Source organism: Vulpes lagopus, chromosome 1, assembly GCF_018345385.1.
Source record: "Vulpes lagopus strain Blue_001 chromosome 1, ASM1834538v1, whole genome shotgun sequence".
Taxonomy (NCBI): Eukaryota; Metazoa; Chordata; class Mammalia; order Carnivora; family Canidae; genus Vulpes; species Vulpes lagopus.
Window position 1 is genome coordinate 172,520,114 of NC_054824.1, and position 18,433 is coordinate 172,538,546.

At 38.2% G+C, this 18,433-nt stretch overlaps 1 protein-coding gene across 4 annotated transcripts in view; it reads right to left on the reverse strand.

The window, feature by feature from the left end:
* Positions 1 to 609: 609 nt before the first annotated feature.
* CEP350 (centrosomal protein 350) overlaps positions 610 to 18,433 on the reverse strand; it is a 151,298-nt gene continuing 133,474 nt past the window's right edge. For all 4 annotated transcript variants that reach the window (XM_041756348.1, XM_041756359.1, XM_041756369.1 and 1 more), the window contains 2 exons: positions 17,955 to 18,077; positions 610 to 4,508 (listed from right to left, as the gene is read on the reverse strand). In XM_041756348.1, the coding sequence (XP_041612282.1) occupies positions 4,344 to 4,508; positions 17,955 to 18,077 (288 nt within the window). In that variant the 3' untranslated portion in view covers positions 610 to 4,343. The remainder of the gene's footprint in view (positions 4,509 to 17,954; positions 18,078 to 18,433) is intronic.

Consider the following 18,433-nt stretch of genomic DNA (forward strand, 5'->3'; position numbering starts at 1 on the left):
ATAAATTATAGCCTCCACACATAGTCATCAGATGGTTGCGCTCTTTTGTGGCCCACTTAATTGCGACTTTTCTGTATGTTATCTTGCAAGGGTGCTCAGAATTCAAGTCATCTGGGAGAAAAGATGTTTGCCATGAATTACAGGGAAGAAGCCCATAGAACACCAAGTTCTAATTTACCAGGGAGCCCTTCTCTAACCCATCCCCACCCGTTGGGTTCTTATTATCATATAGCCTCAAACCCTGTGTGTCCTTCATTTGCAGAACTGAGATTTGTTATGTATTGTTTTTGAAATTCTTTTCTGAGGACTCTTTCATTAGACTTCCAACTCCATGAGCTCAGGGACCATCTCTGTTGCCTCTGCCCCAGAACTCGACACAGTGCTCAGAACATGCAGGTGTGCTCGAGGATGGTACACACGAGTGATGAGAGCCCAGGCTGCTCAGACATATGCGGCAATGACGTTTAGAAACCATGGGAACAGCTCCTACGCACAGCGCGCCTTCCCCCGCGGCCCGAGCACACATGCTCTATCCAATACGCAACTTCACAGGGACTGGCTCTCTGATCTCAGCTCAAAAGCTGAAAAAACAGACAATGTGACACAAAATTAATTTATAAATCAGTTTATTTACAGATTTTATCTTTTCTTAAAGTACATTTCAGTTAACAAATCTATTTACACAGGTATACATGGGAATTCATCCCACTTATTTTACAGATCATACTTACAAACCACACCCCAAGTCTTCTGTGCAAAGCTGCACTGGATGTGACTATTGGCTGAAAATGGCCTGAAGCCCAGGCTATTTACACGTACACAGTAAACGGGTTTGTTTTTCATGTCTGCACAGTACAGTACACACACGGAGGCCAGGCCTCCCAGAGAATGCTTTGCAATGTGTTTCCCAAGAAGGCTTTGCAAAGTCCGGAAGGAAAAGCTATTAAACATAGGTTAATTAAAATGACAGTACCTCCTTTACATCAGTTTACATTGTTTTCTTCACATTTTATAATACAAAGATATTTTATTGAATTGCTGCACAACCAGTTCAAGATGATTTGTAAACATGTAAATTCCTACAATTTGCATTAAACATCATTGTAGTTTCTATCATTTGCTCTTTGAATTAATGTTTTCTTCACTAGTATTCTTAAGGTAGTAAAAGAAGATGTAAGTTTGAACTTCTTGCAGAAAAGTTATGAGTCTCTAATGCTGTGCGAGGACACACTTTATTCAAGTATTGCAAAAAGCTAAGGCCACTTTTTTTCAAGACAAGAAAGTGAACAAAATTGTTTTTATCAATAGGCCACAACACTCTTATGAGCAATGAAATCTCTTTTGAAAGATAATTTCTCAGAGACCTGTAGTCACAGAAGGAATTTTCTTTTCTTTTGGGTAAAAGAAAAACCAATTACCTTCCTTATTAACTACTTTTGAGCTCTTCCCACTTTTCCCTAGAATAAAAATTCCTGTTTAGACCTGAAGAGGGAATCTATACCCTGTACTTGTAACCCAGAGTTCAGAACCCTGGATAGCACAAATTATTTTGGACTCAGAACTAAATCTGAAGCCTCTATGTTGGTTTACTACTAAATTCTGATAGTGCTATTCTAAAAGATATTACTGCTGATGCAAAGATCTTTTTCTTAGAGGAATTATGAATAAAGAGTGAAAGAGGATTGGAGCATGGGGAGAAGGAACAAAGATTATAAAGAGGGAATATTTAGATTCTTGATTAAGAGGCAGAGCTTGATTAAAAAGATCCCAATATGGAACGAGTGGCTGGGTATCCATAGTCACCAATTCTAATGCTAACAATAAACACCTTTCAATTATATCCAATAGTTAAAATAATAAGAAATCTGCTACTTATAGATTCCTCTGTTTTCTGCTACCAAACTACGGACAACCATTTCTAACAAGGAGTAAGACGGATTGATTGCTGCCTCTCATCTGGAGCCTGGGATTCTGAAGACAGTGGAGACAGCGGGAGTGCACGAGGGGGGCCAACACATGGTCCCGGCCGCATCCTCACCACAGAACCCCAAGTCCGGATAGCTGACTCCACACACTTAACTATTTTTTTCCTTTTCTGGAATCATAATGTCATAAAGAGTAAAGATTAACTTTCTTATTAAAAATTGATTTAGGTCCAAATAATGAGAATGTAGAAAAACAACCTATATTCCTATTATATTATTTTCATATTCACTTATAAAAAATTTATAGCAGCTGTAAAGTTTCAGTATCCTAAGGACAATGTAATCCTACAAACAGCCAAAGGGTGTAGACAAGATGTTTTTCTGTCTTCCAAATAACACAAACTAAAAAGAAAGGCCTTTGCTTTTCCTTGGCCAGCGTGAAAACACTATCTCCACACTACTGGTTAATAACCCCAAGAAACCCTAGCTTCTCTTAGTGGATCTGCTCATATGGCTACAAGACTAGAGCTCAACATCAAAAGCCCAGAAGAAATGCTGGCGATACATCAATCTGCGCATTTCCCGAGACCCAATCACCACATTTCAGTGCTTTCCTTATTTGTCAAGAGCTATCATACCAGTCATTGTGCAAAATGCAAATATTCCAATGATTATTTCGCTAAGTTTCTCATGATGGCAAGATGAAACCAAGGAGGGATGGAAGTGTGCATAGTGAAACATCTGAGACGCAAAGGCAGGTTGGGAGGAAAGATGCAGAAATGAACGAACGTGCACACTTAAAGATTATACCATCTTTGGGGTTTTTCTAACATATTTTGAAGCTATTAACATTCCGGGATATTTGTAAATATGAATCCAGTGGGTGTCTTATATCATGCTTCTAATCAGGACCTTCAATATTAAGGCATTTACATTCACGCCTAAGATTATCCACATTCTTCTGGATTACTTGAAGAAGGGCAGGACTGATTAAGAGAAATCAGTCAAGAAGGCAGGGTACTGAGGTCCTGGAGAGCATCACGTATGCTCTAATGTAGCAGCTGGCGTCTATATATATATATTTTTTCAGGTACAGGTAATAGTTGTGAGAAGCAATGCTGCAAGAGAGGCAGAACTGAATTTTACGGTGTCTTTAATCATCTTATTCCATTCCTGCTATTGCAGGTGATCTTGGAAAAGCTCATCTTCTTTTCATTGAATTAAATTGCCTTCTTCGATATGTGTATGGGTTTCTTAAAACCGTAGATTTCCTGTGCAAAGACTATGAACCACAGAAACTTCAAGACAGAAGTTTAACTATTACAAGAAGAATCTCTCACTTCTGAATGGGGACACACATTTTCAACTTAATAATTTATCTCAGAATAAATTTAAAAATGTTCCATAGCGCAAAACAAGCACATGAACGATAGACAATATCTTTTTGTCTTTGGTGCACACACTCATTTCCTAAATCATTCAAGTAACAGCGTCTCTGACTTCTTGGGGGAGAGATGGGAGTTGAAAGTTTGAAGGCCAAAATGAATTATTTCCACTTTTGCCATGCCTGGATGCCTGAGATGGTCCTGAGGATCTGTGATTCTAGGAGCAGCTGGTAGAGGTTCAGAAGGAGTAAGAAAAGTGCAGGGAGAGAAGAAGGGGGAGAAGACCCAGCCCTGCATCAGTCCTTTGAGCCCCGTCTTCAGTGGGGGCATTCTTTGTTTTCATGCCCACACAGAGAAAACTCAAAATAATGCAAAGGTTTAAAATTCTTTAGATGGTGCTCAGAAAGCAAGGCTACCATGGATTTCTGTGAACTCGACAGTCCACTTGGTGCTGCTCAACTGCAATAATGGAAGAAAATGATCTTCAAAAAGAAATGAAATGAATTCCAGAATGTGAAATAGGCACACGTTATTAGACTTGCCTATGTAGAAGTGGTTAGGGGTTTAATACTGTTTAGAGACTATAATGTCCATTTATGACTTTCACGGTGTAAGACCAGGATCACATTTCAAAATTGGTAAGATGCAGAATTCTATATACCTCTCCTGCCTGACTTCAGCCTCAACAAAGTAATAGCCTAGTCTAAGCTAAGAGGTCAGTCTGGTGTTTTCAGCCCACAGCTGAGACCCAGTAGGGGTGTTAACAAGAGGTGTAGGATTATACTGTGTGTCAACATCAGGAGTGCAACCCTGCCCACTGAAAATAACCAACTAATCCAGTGGACAGTCTCTAAAGGCAAAGGCTGTCATACCAGATATATCGCATTGTCCCATGAACTCCAAACCAGTAGTCTTTAAGAAAAGGTAACAAGTCCGGAAGCGCTCTTGCTATGATGGAGATGGGGTGTGTATCAGGAGGCAGAAAGGCCCAGGACTCATGTTAGCACTCAGTGTTCGATTTATTTGCAAGATGTCACACAAGTAGCATTCTCCCCTGTTTTTCACTGATCTGATTCAGAACATCAATAGTATCTCTGATCAAGGTCTCAAAGATCCCATCAGCTAGCTGCATCTTCACACACAACTCATCCTCATCATAGTTCACCCACTGTGCCTCCTCTTCGTGGAGCTCCTGGACCTAGAATTTAGAGAACAGAAGGGTTAAAAAGTCACTGTCACATAAAAGCTAGAAAGTTAATTGTACTGCTATTATATATTCATATTAATTATATTCCCATCCATGAGAATACAGCTCAAGGAAGTTAGTCAGAGAAAAAGGCTGTTTATATGATGATATCAATACTCCTTTAAAAGTTGTAAGTTTGAAAAACCTCAACTGCCAAATAAAAGTGCCTTCAAAACTGTCGAAATGGCTTCAAATCTGTCAAAATGGAATTTGACAGTATTCCAGGATTTTATAGATATTAAGAATTACAAGTATGTTTTCTATGACAACATAAGTGAATGTGTATAAGGATTTAAGGGGAAGAGAAGAATGTAAATTATTAGATATATGGATTTACACTTATAAAATACATATATCCAAAGAAAATACTGAATGTGATTCTAGAGTATTATAAATAAGTGAAGTTTAATATTATTTTTAAAATATATTATTGCTTAAGTTTAATTTTTTATTTTTTAAATTATTTATTTATTTATGATAGTCACACAGAGAGAGAGAGAGAGGCAGAGGGAGAAGCAGGCTCCATGCACTGGGAGCCTGACGTGGGATTCGATCCTGGATCTCTGGGATCGCGCCCTGGGCCAAAGGCAGGCGCTAAACCGCTGTGCCACCCAGGGATCCCTGCTTAAGTTTATTTTAAAAATCAGTCATGTGGGGTGCCTGGGTGGCTCGGTTGGTTGACTAACTGGCTCTTGATTTTGGCTTGGGTCATGATCTCAGAGTCATGGGATGGAGCCCTGTGTCAGGTTCCACACTCAGCAGGAGGTCTGCTTGGGATTCTCTCTCAACTTCTCCCTCTGTCCCCTTTCTCTCACTCTAAAATAAATCATTTTGAAACGTATCAGTTATGTAATACTTGCTTTTTTAAAAAATTGAAGCATAGTTGACACACAATGTTATATTTGTTTCAAGTGTACAACATAATGATTCAACAACTCCATATATTATGCTGTGCTCGCATTTGTCCCCATACAATGTTATTATAATATTAATTACATTTTACGGTTTTGAAATTCCTAAGGTAAACCCAAACTAATCAAATTAGAACTAAATGTCCAAGATTTTTTGCTTGTTTATAATTTTTAAAGACTTCTCATGGGCACTTGGGTGGCTCAGCTGGTTAAGCGGTTGCCTTCAGCTCAGGTCATGATACCAGGGTGCTGGGATCAAGTCCCGCATCGGCCTCTCTGTTCTGCTGGGAGCCTGCTTCTCTCTCTCCCTCTGTCATCCACTCCCCCTCCTTGTGTTCTCTCTCTCTGTCAAATAAACAAATAAAATCTTAAAAAAAAAAAATACTCAGAAAAGAAACATATGAGACTTAATAGTATGCAATGATACTGTGTGTGGCATGGAGGCCAGGTGGAGAAAGTGGACTGTAAACCCCAATCTAGTGAGGAATTCAGTGAAGTCAACCGCAGTGATGGGGTCCTCTAACCAGAAGTCTTAACTTGGTGAAAAAGTCATGCGACCACAAACGCCTGACTTGCCATGATAACTTCATCTCAAAAAAGGTAGAGCACGTGAAAACAGGAACTTGTACTCTGGTTCCTGTTATGAGCAACCAAGAAGACTCTCAGGAGAGAGAGACCATATCGCCTTGGAGTTTGAGAGCACATGAAGGAAGAAGAGCCTTTCCCAATCTATGACCTTGGTTAGGGCTGACAAATATATGACACAGTGGCTGTCACGTTCTCTCTCTTTGAGGAGGGTGTTTGAAGGATTTGCAAAATATCCATTTCATCTGTTCCCTAATTTATGATCCATGAACAGATCTGCCACCAAAAAGTCAAATAAGTTTTAGAAAACTCCCTCTGGGAGGTTCACATTGTACATTAGCTTATTAAAAAGAAGTCCATCAGTAAAGAAACTTGTTTAATTCAGAGTTTCCTATATTTCATCAAAGCATCATTTTGTATTGATGTGTAAGAAATATTATTCACATACCAAGGAGCTGGTATTCTTCTCATGAAGGATGCTGTAAAAACAACAGCCTGAGGCAACACTTCTCAAACCAGTGTTGAGGGAAAACCATGTTCTGGGAGAGCTAACAGGTGTGCCCCCACAAAAGATTTCCTATCTCCCATGAATTTTGTCCAAACAAAGTTGTACAGCTTTCTTTTTTCTAAGTTTTTCAGCCTTTAATATTAAACCTTTTCTTTGAGCAATTCCCTCCCTGGTGACAAAATTTAGGAGGCACGGTCCTGATGAAATCATCTGTGGCCTTACAGTAGAATATATGCTCAGGACATGATCTGCTATCTCAGCACAGAGACGATAAGCCCCCACAGCACTGTGTCAGATTTAGCAAAAGCCTTGCTCCTCCTCAGAGCAAGAACCACTTCCCTTTCAGATGGTGACGACCAACATCATGCTTTCCATTTTCCTGTGGCCATCCAAAAGCACAAAGCACAACTTTGAACTTCAACATGGCAACCAAGGAATCTCAGAGCCTGCAGATCTGCCTCCATTTTTTTTCCTTCTGGAAAGAGGCTCCCTTTTAGAGCCTCTTCTATTTTATTACACATTTCCCCTCCTCCTACACATGTATTAGGCATATATGGCAAGTTAATATATACTATATAAGTTAATTAAATTACATTAAAAAGTCAGTCTAATAACTCCATTTTCTTTTATTTTGACAGGGTATAAGGCTAGTGGAAAAGAGAAAGGTGGGAAATAAAATATGGCCAGATTTCAGCAAGCATATGGCAGGGTCTTTCACTATATCCTTGTGAATAAGATGAGGAAACAGAAACAGGTCAATTAAATGGATTTGTGTCTTTTTGATTAAAGGACAAAACAACTACCAACCTGCAAGGATGTTTCCACCTGAACAACTCAGGAGCTTTTTCCTCTGCCCTCATCTATCTTGCTCATATTTCATTATTTGGCGAAATTGTACTCTATGTATCTGTTCTCCTACTAGGCTATGAGCTCCTCAAGATTTTTCATTTTTAATTTCCCAGTGACAAGGACAGTGCAAATAGAATGTTAAATAAATATCTGGCATGTGGGTTTTTTAGTGAGTGCTAAAAGGCTGTCTTTGGATTGTGTCCAGTTCATCATTTTTGGTAATGGCGTGGATGAATTTTAGAGGTAACATGAGGTCGAAAAACAGAACTACTTTGGAAGAATGTACTTGAAAATGTATTGGTAGCTTGGAACAAAGGGCCAAATTCAACAAGATGATGGAATAAGAGAATAAAATCCTGTATTTGGGCCCCTAGAATAACTACAAAGGCACAGGTTGAGCCTTTGGTTTTGGGGTTTTCCTAAGTTTTTGTGAGTCTCATGAGAATGATGTTAAAAATAAATGTGATTATAAACTGGATTAATAGAAAACGGAGATTATATGACTGTACTAATTAATCAATACACAAAATATTATATGGCTAATTGCGAGTATGGTGTCTAAAGAGGGAAACTGAAAAAGAGGTAAAACTGAAAATGTTAAAGGAACTTAAAAACACTATCAGACAAGGGGAGAGGATACCCACATTTAACAGGGAGGGACTCAGGTACAACATGACAGCTGTCTCAAAGGCATGCAGGAAGAATGAAAATTGTCATATAAAACCCAAAAGCGAGTGAAGTAAATTATAATTCATTATATGAAAAACTTTTCAGGCTTTCTAGGAGAAAGCACTCATCAACAGTAAGTAGAAACTCAGGAGCTATCTAGCTAGTATTTCATCAGATTTTAAGCTGTGAAGGAGATTCAATCATTAGCTAGGGGCTTTCACTACAGGATTTGTCATTTTAAGTGCAATTCTACCTACAGTAGAGAGATTCTCCAAGCCTACTGTGTATAAAGGACATACAAAAGTTGGTCTAATTTGTCATTCATTCCACATCACATCTACTTTGAGAATGCATTGCTAAAAATAGCTCATCATATTTCTAGCTAACCTAAGATACAAATTCATCAATGTCCTTGTGAAGTGGTAAAGGGACAGTGAATGTGAACTGCAGCTGAAAGATTTCTTTTTTTGGCTAATGGAGGCCTTTCTGCCTAAAAAAACATTCTTTGTGTTTTACTCACCTCAAATAATGCCACAGACAGATGTACAGTTGACTGATTAGGGACCTTCCTGGTCTGAGCAATGACAGCTAAATTATACACTTTCTTTCTTTTTTTAAGTAGACTCCACACCCAATGCGGAGCCCAATGCAGGGCTTGAACTCACGACCCTGAGATCAAGACCTGAGCTAAGATCAGTCAGATGTTTAACCGACTGAGCCACTCAGGCGCCCCTAAATTATACATTTTTGTATGGAGGAAGCAACTGTTTATTATGAAAGGTTTAATACAATAGTTTCTCAAATTATAAGCGCTAAGGTTCCATTTGAGGGCACCTCTCCACAGTGTGGATGCCGCCTGTGCCACCACAGGGACCCTGCTCCTACAGCCTCTCCTTGCTCCTCTGCATCATCACATTTTCTCTAGTGAACTTTTCCTCTCAGCATTATTTCTTTCAAGCTACAAGAACCTTCTCTTGTACCATGTCCCTCTCCATCTTTCACTTTACTAGAAAAACTCCTTTGAAATGTCCACTTTTGCTCTCACTAATCTCTTATTCTCTTTTGAAACTTACTGAAATCCAGTGCTGACCTCAGGCATGCCACCCGGATTATTTATATTAATGTAAGATAGTAAAGACCTCCACATTGCTAAATCCCATGGTAAATCCTCAGTTCTTATTTTACTTGACCAGTTAGCTGTATTCCATGCAGTTGATTCCTCCCTCCTCCTGGAAACACTTTCACCTGGCTTCCAGGACCCCATACTCTCTTGGGTTTCTCCTACTTCTTTGGCTGCTCCTTTCTAGTCTCCTTTGTTGGTTCTTCCTCATCTTCTGAATGCTTGAAACATTGGAGTGTGTCCGGAATCAGTTGTTGGACCTCCCCTCTCTATTAGTTTGCACTCTCTTGGCCTCATGGCTCTGCCTGCCATCGCTATGTCCAGGACTCCCAAATTCCTATCTCCAGGCTAAGTCTCTTGCCTGAGCTCCAGACAGATATATCCAATTGCCTATTCAGTATCTCCATCTGAATGTTTATCAGACACCTCAAATTTAGCATGTTCAAACAGAATTCCTGATATTCCTTCCTAACCCGCTCCTCTCAATCTTTCTCAAATAAGCAAATGGCAATTCTATCCTTCCAGTTGCTCCCAGCAATCCAATGGAATTATTCTTAATATCATTCTTTCTTTTATATGCCATATCCAATATATCAGCAGTTCTGCTGTTCTATTTTGAAAATATGTCTAGAATCTGACTTCTCACCACCTCAATCTGGCCATTATTATCACTTGCCTGGATTATCACAATATCCTACTGGTCTCCTTGCTCCCATCTTTGCTACCATTTCTTCAATCTATCCTCAACACAGCAGCCATAGTGATCCTGTTAAAATGTACATCATATCACTCTTCCTCTCAATTGTTAAATGTCTGCTGATCTTATTCAGAGTAAAACCTCAAGTCTTTATAAGGGCCTATTAGACCCTACATGATCTGGCCGTCTGTACACGTACGTACACACACACACACACACACACACACACACACACACACACAAACGCGCACACGCCAATACCTTTGGAACATCATCTCCTACTATTTCTGACCCCTTTCACTCTGCTCCACACCCAGTGACCTTCCCCTAGTAATCAAGGCCCAATGTATCTTTTCCAGAATGTTCTTCCCCTGGGTGAGTGCTTGGCTGTCTTTCCCTCAGTCCTTTAAGCAAATGTCATCTCTCAGCAAGACCTTCCCCAGGCCCAATGTATCTTTTCCAGAATGTTCTTCCCCTGGGTGAGTGCTTGGCTGTCTTTCCCTCAGTCCTTTAAGCAAATGTCATCTCTCAGCAAGACCTTCCCCAGACATCCTATCTAAAACTGCAACCCCCAATATTCCCTTATTGCATCTATATATTTACCTTATTTTTCTTGTGTATCTGTCTCCCTCACTAGAATGAAAGCTCCTTGCATTTCGTCTGATTTGTTCATTAATGCATTCCCAGGGTCTAGAGTACTATGCTTAGTACATAGCAGGTGTATAAGAAATAACTGATTGGGTTAATTTGAACTGGCTAAAGGTGCCCCTGGGAGTTCAGTGGATCCTTTTCAATAATTCAATAGGCAAATAGGTGAATAGTTTTGTCTAGTTCTTTCTTAACTGTTGTGAAGCACAGTGCTTATGCATATACACATCAGAGTCCCTTTTCTAATTAAACTGTTTTCACATGATTTAATTCTGTGCTAATAATAATCTTTTTTTTTTTTTTTTTTAATCACACTGGACTGCGTGGTGACAAACCAGCATGATGAAAGAAAATACTGAACTGGCAGAAAATTGTACTGAAAAACCTGACAATATGGCTGACACATTATATGATCTAATATAGAAAGATGGAGCCACAACATTCTGGGAATTAAATCTACTAGTATTGTTAGGATCTTTAGGCAAAGGTGACAGCGTGTGCTTGTTCTGAGTCAAAATATCTTTATCCTCAATAATCAAGCATAGGTGGCAGATTTAAACCACCATAGCTGAAGGGCATGTACATTTTTTTTAAAGGATTTTATTTATTTATGAGAGGCACAGAGAGACAGGCAGAAACACAGAGGGAGAAGCAGGCTCCCCACAAGGAGCCCAATGTGGGACTTGATCCCGGATCTCAGGATCATGCCCTGCGCCGAAGGCGGTCGCTCAACCACTGAGCCACCCAGGCGTCCCAGGGCATGTACATTTTTAATAAAAAGATGGAAAAGCCAAAAATCTTCATAGTTCTATATTTCATAGCACTAAGTCAAATTTCTGACCCATATTCTAATTGACATAATTTAGACTCTGCTGTTTGCAGACAGGAAGGGTGGGGATCAAGTAAGAAAATGATTATAAATCAATAAAAATTATTATATTAATAACTTCATACTTTTGAGAGCTTCTTATATGCCACTTAGCACATAGAGTCTCTCATTTGGTCATTACAACAACTCTATGAGGCTGCCACTCGACAAATGGGGAGACTGAGATGCACAGAGGTAACTTACCCAAAGTCACATTGTTAGTAAGTGGTAGAGACAAGTTTGGAACCTTGTAAGAGGTCTGATTCCACAGATCTTGCTCTTAACTGCTAAGCCATATTTTCTCACTAACATCCATGGAAGTATTTGGGGGTTCGTTATATCCAAAAATATTAAATGAGGCTCAGGAAGTTTCAGGACCTTTAAAAACTAAAGATCCTAAGCAAAATTACCAATAGTCAAAATTCTAGAAAAACAATAATACCCATCAATTTTATAAGAACAGATGGCTTCATTTTATCTATAGTGTTGGGCTGACCAAAATATTAACCATTGTCTTCTCCTGCTCTTTTAAATTATAATATCCAGGGACACCTGAGCGGCTCAGTCATTAAGCATCTGCCTTCAGCTCAAGTCATGATCCCAGGGTCCTGGGATCAAGTCCCGCATCGGGCTCCTTGCTCGGTGGGGAGCCTGCTTCTCCCTCTGTCTGCCGCTCCCCTTGCTAGTGTTCTCTCTCTCTGACAAATAAATCTTTTAAAAAAATTATAATATCCAAATCTTATTTAGAAATAAAATTTGAAAAACTCCTGGAGTGCATTAAAACACCACACCACCACCACCACTAGATGGCAAGACTGACAGAGTAAAAACAGGAGAGTAAGATAATGCAAAAAAGTTCTCATATAAACACAGATATATTGGATAAAATGTAACAAAAACTACTTGCAATGCACAAAGAAATCTTGAGAAAAGAGGAAAATCTTAAGTACTAGAACAAATAGGAACTTAAAAGAGCAGCAAGTGTTTCATCTAATTAGGGGAAGAATTAAGAGCCATGAAAGAGAACTTGTCCAGAGAAGTGCCACAGGGAAATGGAGACTTGAGGAGAAGCAATATTCTAAGAGACAATAGCTGAGAATTTTCCAGAATTGGGTAAAGATATGAATCCACAGATTTATTTTTTTTAAAGATTTATTTATTTATGGTAGACACAGAGAGAGAGAGAGAGAGAGAGAGAGAGAGAGAGACACACACACACACACACACAGGCAGAGGGAGAAGCAGGCTCCATGCCAGGAGCCCGACGTGGGACTCGATTCCAGGACTCCAGGACCGTGCCCTGGGCCAAAGGCAGGCGCCAAACCGCCAAGCCACCCAGGGATCCCCCCTGAATCCACAGATTTAATAAGTACAGCGAGTCCAAAGCAGGAAAAATAAAATGAAATCCACATCTAGACATATCCAGAGAAATTATAAAATGAACACACAAACACCACACACATAACCTTCAATAGAAACTAACAAGAAAAGATTCCCCATAAAGGACTGTCAGCAGATTTCTCAAGACCAACAAGAGAGGTCAGATTACAATAAAAGAATACCTTCAAATTGCTGAAGTAAAAGAACTATCATCTTAGAATTCAATACTTAAGTAAACTATAATTCAAGAGTAAGAGCTGGAATAAAGACATTTGCAGACAAAGACAGAGCTTACATTAAGTTAATGAGATTATGAGTTCATACTTTAGGACGGTGGAAACTGGACTCAGTGGAAGAGGAGGAAGGGGTTCTATACCATTATCTGTTCTTTTTTGTAATTTTGGAATATTTAAGAATGTTAATATATAATACATTATATACTATTAATAATATTAATATTTAATAATTAAACATGCAAGAGATTTAGAATAGCTAATAAACAGGTAAAAATTAATCACATTTAATAATAAAATTATAAAGAGCAAAATGAGCTAATTCTTTTGATAAAGATTTAAAAATTGGTAACAGCTAGGTATTGGCAAAGGCGAGAAACTGAACTCTTGTATCTTGCTGGTGAGTATGTATAACTGGTACAACCTTTTTGGAGAACACTTTGCTAACACATACGAAAGCCTTAACATTCTGCATATACTTTTTTTTTTAATTTTTATTTTTATTTATTTATGATAGTCACAGAGAGAGAGAGAGGCAGAGACACAGGCAGAGGGAGAAGCAGGCTCCATGCACCGGGAGCCCGACGTGGGATTCGATCCCGGGTCTCCAGGATCGCGCCCTGGGCCAAAGGCAGGCGCCAAACCACTGTGCCACCCAGGGATCCCTCTGCATATACTTTTAATCAGTAATTCTATTTTAGGAGTTTACTCTAAGGAAATTATTGACAATAGTACAAAAATCTCATACTGCAAGATATTTATCACAACACTGTTGTTTAAAAAAACAAAAAAATTGATTGGTTAAAATAATGGTACATCCATTTAGTGGATTACTTATTTCCAGGAAAATAAAATGGCATAAAGTTATTAAAAGTGATATAAAATAGAGGAACATTTAGTGAAAATAAAAAATGTTCATTTTATTAAGTAAAAAGAATCAGATCACAAAAAAAGAGACAATGATCTCATTTGTTTAAAAAAATTCCTTGTATAAAAGGACTCCAAGTCTATATACATCACAATATTAGGAGTTATCTAGATGCTGAGATTATTATGATTTTCTTTTATCAATATTTTGTAAATTCTCTAAAATGAGCATGATTATTTTATAATAAACACGATTTTTCTTTTGTACTAAGGGAAGAACTTCTGGTTCATATGAGTGTTATAAAAAATTGTTGTTTTGAGGGGCACCTGTGTGGCACAGTTAAATGGCTCCTGGCTCAGGGTCATGAGATCTAGTCTTGAGATGGGCTCCGCACTCATCATGGAGTCTGCTTAAATTTCTCTCTCCCTCTGCCTGTGGCCCTCCCCCATTCTTGCCCCCCCCACCAAAATAAATAAATATATCTTTAAAAAAATATTGAGTGCAAAAAGCATTAGAATCTCCAAATGCCAGGTTGGCTAAATAATTGTGGGAGAGGAGTTTATTAAGCATCTCTTAATAATTAACTCAAGAAGCTAGCAGTACCATTTAGCTACACATTCAGAAGAGTGGGAGAAAAATAGAGTGAACTCATGAAACAAATTATATCTCTCTGTAGCAAAGTGAAAAGTATTTTATGACCAGCAAAGGGGACATACACATAATATATATTGTTACTGTTTCCCAACTCCTAAATCTCTTGAATTGTTATACACAGATGTCACCTTCAACAAAGTTATAATAATCTTATACTAGCTAAAGAAATTTTTGTTTGCTATTTGAGACTTTTCTGAGAACTGCTGGAGAGACAGATGTTTCTATGTAAGTGATCCTATATGGCACTGTTGAAAGCCTTTGCTGTCCAAGGACAGTTTCTTGTTTTTTGGTACATCTAATAAAGGGCCACAAACCAATCTGCTTACTCTTCACTTGTGAGATATATTACTTGTCATTTCGGATTAATAATTCAAGTCTGAGGATGCTTCCAAATTGTTGCCTCTCCCTCCAATATATTTAATCCTTGAACTATTAAGATGACATTTTTATATACTTGTGAAGTAAAAGCTGTCTGTAACTAGCTGGAAGCTGGATATAGTAAGTCTTCACTTTCTGTGTCCTTTTGAACTGGCACACTATGCTAGTTTCCTCATTTGCTTTGACATGTGCTCAAGATAAACTTATCTAAGAAGTTTTGCTTTAATAAACAACAGCCACCTGTGCTGTATAGGCTAATATCCTTCTACCTGGTTTTTCTTCCTCCACACACTTGGTTCTTTTAAAGAATTCTCCCAGTATATACATACATACACATACATATTTAGAATAATACACAACTAAAAGATAGATTTATTTTTATTTTTAGGGGAGCAAAGGGAGAGGGAGAGAGAATCTTAAGCAGACTGTCTGCTGAGTGGGGAGCTCAATCCTACAACTCTGAGATCATGACCTGAACTGAAATCAAGAGTCAGATGCTTAACCCAGGTGTCCCACTCACCTAGCATTTTTAAAACTGCCAATCTGGTCTTATAGTTTCTCTAGCTTAAGCTTGTTTTCATCATAAAATCCAAAAGCCTTAACATGGCTTACAAAGTACTGGAGGATGCAGATCCTACCCCTCCAAGTTTTATCTTATGCCACTTCCAACCACTAACATTTAAGATCAAATCCATGCTCCTCCTTATTTCAGGTCTTGGCAAATGTGGTTTGCTCCCCCTGAAATGCTCTTCTATCTTAGAACTCAGGCAATGCTTACTCATCCTTAAGATCTCAGCTCAAATGTCACCTCCTCAGGGAAGCCTGCCTTGACCATCCTCATCAGATCAGTTTCCTTTGGTTTATGCTTTTACAACAGCTCTGTATTCCTTTATTTTTATTGTTTAATTTAGAATTACACACTTGTGTAAATTATATATCAAATGGCTAGTTTTTGACAGCAAACTGTAAATCCACGAAGACAAGATCTATACCTGTCTTGCTTACTACTGTCACATCAGCCCTTAATTAGTACAGTTCTTGATTCAAATGTTTACACTGAGATGATGGTAGAGGATGTTATCAAGTTAACTGATAGAAGGATAAATGAATGCTTCTTGACATGCTTTCTTCTTCTTCTTTTTTTTTTTTTTTAAGATTTTATTTATTTGAGGGGCACCTGGGTGGCTCAGTTGAAGCCTCTGCCTTCAGCTCAGGTCATGCTCCTGGGGTTCTGGGATGGAGACCTGGGCTGGGATCCATGCTCAGCAGAGAATCTGCTACTCCTTCTCCCTCTGCCCCTCCTCACCCCCGCTTGTGCTCTTCATCTCAAATAAATAAAATCTTTTTTAAAAAATTATTTATTTGAGAGAGTGACAGAGAGCATGAGCAGGGAGCATCATGCAGGGCTCCAACTCAGGACCCCAAGATCATGATCTGGGCTGAAAGCAGATGCTTAAGCAACCAAACTACCCAGGCGCCCGTGACATGCTTTCTTCTTTAATTACTACAGAAGTGCTGGAAGCAACATCTTGGAAATTAATAATAACTCAAACTTTAAGCCACTATTGAAATATGAGAACAAGTTCACATTCTTGAGATGCAAAGATCTATGAACAACTAGTTGGTTAAAATCTTGGCTCTCATTTGCTGGGCAAGTCACTTAATATCTTTGAGTTTAAACTTCCTCATTTATAAAACAGAATAACATGACTCCTTCCTACCTCATATAATTACTGTGTTTTATAGTGTGTTCTTTTCATGCATGAAAAAAGGCATGAAAAAGAATGGCAAGCTATTAAATAAATGTTTATCTAGTATAGTTGTTACTGAGCAAATGAAGCAATGGGAAGACATATACTTGGGGAAAACTGATTAAGGATTAAACTTGTTTTTCATCATATGAATATAAATATAAACAAGACTGAAAGTTCAGAATTAAAATGTTTAGAGATAAACCTGAATCAAGTAATGCATTTCCTAAAGTTTGCTACTACTTAACATTCTTTTAGGGAAGAGAGAAAAGAATAAAAGACCTTTTTTTTTTCTTTCTTTTTTTGGTGTGATAAATATTCTTTTTTTTAAAAGTAGGCTCCCTGCCCAGCATGGAGCCCTATGTGGGGCTTGAACTCATGATTCTGAGATCAAGACCTAAGCTGAGATCAAAGTCAGATGCTTAACCAACTGAGTACCCAGGCACCTTGATAAACATTTTTCTAGTGCTAGAGAAATATACTGCAAAATGGAATAAATCTTATCCAGCTAAAGCTCTGGATAATAATAATAATAATGGCAAAATAGTAACAACTAGTTTTTTATTGAGTTATATACAGGGAATTCTTCTATACACACATATATAAATACTCATTTAATTCTCTTAATAACTGTATTGGTAGGCTGCAGACAGGGAAATGAGACATAAAGAGGTTAGACAATTTGTCCAAGATTACACATCAGGTAAGTGGCAGAACATGTATTTAAACTCAGGCCATCAAAAAAATAAAAATAAAAAAAATAAGAAAATAAATAAACTCAGGCCATCTGGCCCCAGAATCTTTATTGGTCTCTATTTTTAATTTAGTACCTTTAACTTTGCATCCACTCAACTTTTTCTCAAATTCTCCACACCCACAAAATACTGTTAAGTTAAATATTCATCTATCAAGTTCAAAAGAAAGCAAGTCCTAAAACTGAGGGGCAGAAATGCAGCAAATGAAAGATTTAAGGCTTTACTATCATAGACTTAAAAGCAATTATATTTCCCCTCTTTTAAAAGACTTCATTTATCTATCTGAGAGACACAGATAGAACGTGAAGAACAGAGAATCTGAAGCAGATTCTGCACGGAGCACAGAGCCTGATGTGGGTGGGCTCGATCCTACAATTGTGAGATTATGACCTGAGTTGAAACCAGGAGGAGGATACTTAACTGAGCCACCCAGCCACCTCTTCTCTTTCTTTTTAGAATCTAATCACATTCTGATTTTAGAAGAGACTGTCAAAATAAAAAATATTTCAGTTATATACACTGACCAGGATATGATCCACTCGGTCTCTTTTCTTTCTTCCAAATTTCATCATTTTCTGCCAATCTGTTTTGTGGTTTGGCTCCTTTTTAAGACTAAACAACTTGAGTACTTCTGTGGCTATGAAGTTCTGTGAAAATAAGAGGGAATGAAACAAAAACAAAGTTCCTGAGATTTAGTGCTTATGATGCAGATTTGTGCTAATATAGTATTTATAATACAAGATCATAAGAATTTCTCCCACTTACAGTTCCACTTAGCAATTTGAAGACACAAGCATTCCAAATGCTCAGACTTATTCACTAAAGAATTTTTGTTTTTACACAACATATAAAAGTAAAACTCATTGATGAATCTGCAAAGAAAAATCACTTGAGAGTCCCCTCTACCCAAGAACTACTACCACTGGCTAACTTCAAGCTGGCAAAACTACTAACAGAAGCATAAAATAATCTCTGCATCTGAAAAATTCCATATAAATGTTGG